Below are 3741 nucleotides of genomic sequence, written 5' to 3'. Positions count from 1 at the left end.
TTGAAGTCAAACACCTGGGGTGGATGGGATCTATCCAGTTATATTAAAGGAGGCGGCAAAGAAAGTAAGAAACCGTTTGCCTGAATTATGAGAGCATCCTTGGATTCAGAGGAGGTCCCCACGGACTGCAGATGTACAAATGTGTCCCCAATTCACAATGTGGGATCGAGGGGGGACGAGTAATTACAGAGCAGTTAGTTTAACTTCTGTTCCGGGTAAAATAATGGAGTCACTGGTTAGATTTGCATTACAGGATCATCTAGACAAGACTGCAGCAATAATTCAGACACAGCATTGGTTTGTTAAGGGAAAGTCTTTCCGACAAATTTAATTGGTTTTTATGATGTGGTTTCAAAGGAACTGGATGCAAAAAATAATTTTGATATCATATACTTGGATTTCAGGAAATCATTTGACACTGTTGTGCACGGAAGACTACTGTACAAATTGGAGCAGAATGGTATTAAGGGTAAGTTGCTACAATGGATAAAAGGATGGTTGAATGGGAGAAGACAGAGGGTGGTAATCAATGGGTGCTGCTCTTTGTGGACTAATGTTATTAAAGGACTCCCACAGGGTTCAGTGTTGGGTCCACTTTTGTTTTTTATATTTATCGATGATATTGATGAAGGTGTATCAGGCTTAGTATCGAAGTTGGCAGAGTTGTTAATGTCATTAATGGCATTGTGTTACTGCAACAGGATCTAGAAAATTTGGGCAGATAGGCTGAGAAGTGGGAACTGAAATTTAACATTGAAAAATGCAAAATACTGCATATGGATTGAAGTAACCCCAGAGAAACTTACCAACCGTGTGGCACTACATTTAAGGTGGTAGAAAATGAATAAAACCTGTAAGTAATTTTGCAATCAGAGTTGAAGTTTTCTGAGCAATGCAGATAGTCTGCCAGGGTAGGTTATGGGGTTTTTTCAATGATATACAGCAATTTTGTTAGCAGGGAAAAGGAGGTGATTGTCCCACTGTATAAGGCAATGGTCAGGCCTCCCCTTCAGTACTGCGTGCAGGTCTGGAGGCCTCAGTTTAGGAAGGATGTAGATTTGCTTGAGCGTGTACAGAGAAGGGCAAGATTGGTGAGGAGAATGTAGGGATCCTCTTGCCAGGAGAGGCTTAAGTTCTGCAAATTGCAGCAGCTGTAGACTAGGCACCTGCGATGTGTTCTGATTGAGGTGTATAAGGCCTTGAATGGGTTGAACATGCTGAAATCTGATTTGATTCTTCCACTTGGTCAGATTATGAATCTAAGGGGACATAAATTGAAATTGAGGAAGGGCAGATGTAGAATAGATGTGCGGAAATTTGCCTTTAGGTAGCGGTTGGTTAATTGCTGGTACAAACATCCATCTGTCGTTGTGGAAGTTGATAGTTTTAATAAATTTAAGGTGGAACTGGAGGAACATTTATAGGGGATTGTTTTGTAATTTTTTTTTTTTTTTTTTTGCTGATTCTGCGTAAGCTCATACACTTTCTTTCTTGCATCACATGCCACTACTACGATTCCTACTACTACTCTGTGGTTTACATTGCCTTTCATTATTTTTACCGTAATTCGATTTGCTTCTGTAGATTTAGTTCATTTTGATTGGGCTAATTTTTCATGAATATTGCACAATGTCTATGGTAAACGTCTAGACGTGAAGGCATTCGGTGTTTCATGCTATAACACGTGTTGTATGCTAAATCGGTTTTGTGCTTTTTTTGTGTGGTTTTCTTTCTTTTTTTTTTTTTTTCCTTACGGAAACATGGTGGAAGCAGAGGATAAGCAAAAGCGATACGAAAAAATACAGTTTTTAGGAGAAGGACAATTCGCTACTGTGTATAAGGCTAAAGATGTAAAAACAGGACTTATAGTTGCAGTTAAAAAGATCAAGTTGGGCTCTATGGCCGAAGTACAAGATGGCATTAACCGAACCGCGCTTAGAGAAATAAAACTGTTGCAGGAGCTATCACATCCAAATATTATAGGCCTTTTAGATGTCTTTGGTCACAGATCTAATGTATCTTTGGTATTCGATTTTATGGAAACAGATCTGGAGGTGATTATTAAAGATACTAATGTTGTTCTGGCACCTGGGAACATTAAAGCTTATATAATGATGACCCTTCAGGGATTAGAATATCTTCATATTAATTGGATTCTTCATCGTGATTTGAAACCTAATAATTTATTAATTAACGAAAGCGGAGTCCTTAAATTAGCTGATTTTGGTTTAGCCAAATTCTTTGGTTCTCCCAATAGAACATACACACATCAAGTAGTAACCAGATGGTATCGTGCACCGGAACTTTTATTTGGCGCTCGCATATATGGCACTGGTGTGGATATATGGGCAGTGGGTTGTATTTTAGCAGAACTTCTGCTGAGAATTCCCTTTTTACCTGGAGAGTCTGATCTTGACCAACTAGACAAAATATTTCAAGCATTAGGCACGCCAACGGACAAAGACTGGCCTGGTCTAACGCATCTGCCGCATTATGTACAATTTAAGCCTTGCATTGGAACACCGTTAAATAATATATTTACTGCAGCTGGAGATGATCTACTTGATTTAATTAGTAAACTTGTAGTGCTGAATCCTCTTGACCGTTGCACATGTAGTGAAGCTTTACAGATGCCTTATTTTTCAAATAAACCCCATCCTACTCCGAGAATGCAATTACCACGACCTTCTGCTTCTCAGGTAAAAGAAAGCGAAAACTTGACTTCAAGGTTTAAACGCAAATTAAGAGAAGGGGACAAAGATGGTTTAATAAAGAGGTTAGCATTTTAATAAAACATATATTAACATGAGCTGTAGCATAAAGTAAAAACGGTAGGGTTGCATATCGTTAGATGCATATATTATGCATAAATGAATTGATTAGTATAATGTATAAAGAAATATAAACATTTTTCTCACACTTAATTTGTTTTGTTGCATTCGTTACTATAACAGAACATTGTGGTTGATGAAGGATTAAGATTAAATGTAGCTCCTAAGTTTAGTTTCTGAAGGTCTCCCCCCCCCACAACTGTTGCATAAATGGTAATTAATTAATTGGAACTGCTGTTCGGGGCAAGAATTAGCTAAATTTTTTTACCTCCATAGTGAACGTAACTTTTGTATGCTGGGGCCATAGCTTAACAGTCTCATATGTTTGTCTTATTAGTTTCTACTAATGACTGGAAACTGTTAAATCAAATTGTCATTAATGATAGCTACCACAAATCAAACTTTACATTACAAACTTCCAAGGTTTTTCTTTAACACATTTTATAAACAAACTAACTTTATTTAATAACATTACATTTCCTAAAAACTAACCACTGATTATCATATTTTAGGTAACTTAACCTTATTAACCTTAAGTATTTATAGGTCATAACTTCCATATGATATTGACTGTATATTGTAATGATATGCAGTGACACTAAGTTTCCTAAATGCTTAATTAAAAACTAACCACAGTTTTTCCTATTTTACAACTAGTTACTTTGACAAGAATATAATTCAGAGATTCCTAAACTTTCTGTGTTCATGATGCACTTACTGTCCCAGTAATTTTTTCACTGCACCCCTAGGCCAAAAGAAATACCTAACACAGTAGTTTTCAACCTTTTAATATATACCTATATAATAATTTTATTCTTTATATAAAGGTATTAAATAAAGATCAATTATAGATCACCACAAAATTAAAAAGATATGGTACAATGGATATTGTACTGTACCCTTCATATTG

At 36.4% G+C, this 3741-nt stretch overlaps 1 protein-coding gene across 1 annotated transcript; it reads left to right on the top strand.

Annotated features, from left to right (window-relative positions):
- The first annotated feature begins 1760 nt into the window (after positions 1-1760).
- On the top strand, positions 1761-3349 carry Cdk7 (Cyclin-dependent kinase 7). Its single transcript, XM_090382951.1, has one exon. The coding sequence runs from the start codon at positions 1761-1763 to the stop codon at positions 2787-2789; it is 1029 nt and encodes a 342-aa protein (XP_090239077.1). The 3' UTR covers positions 2790-3349.
- The last annotated feature ends 392 nt before the right edge of the window (positions 3350-3741 follow it).

This window comes from Mastigoproctus giganteus, chromosome 1 (assembly GCF_048544385.1).
Source record: "Mastigoproctus giganteus isolate SK-2022 chromosome 1, ASM4854438v1, whole genome shotgun sequence".
Lineage (NCBI taxonomy): Eukaryota > Metazoa > Arthropoda > Arachnida > Uropygi > Thelyphonidae > Mastigoproctus > Mastigoproctus giganteus.
The sequence above is the reverse complement of the archived record's forward strand: the minus strand, read 5'-3'. Positions and strand labels throughout refer to the sequence as shown.

Coding starts and splice junctions, on each gene's coding strand:
- Cdk7 (XM_090382951.1), top strand. CDS start 1,761: ATGGTGGAAGCAGAGGATAAGCAAAAGCGATACGAAAAAATACAGTTT.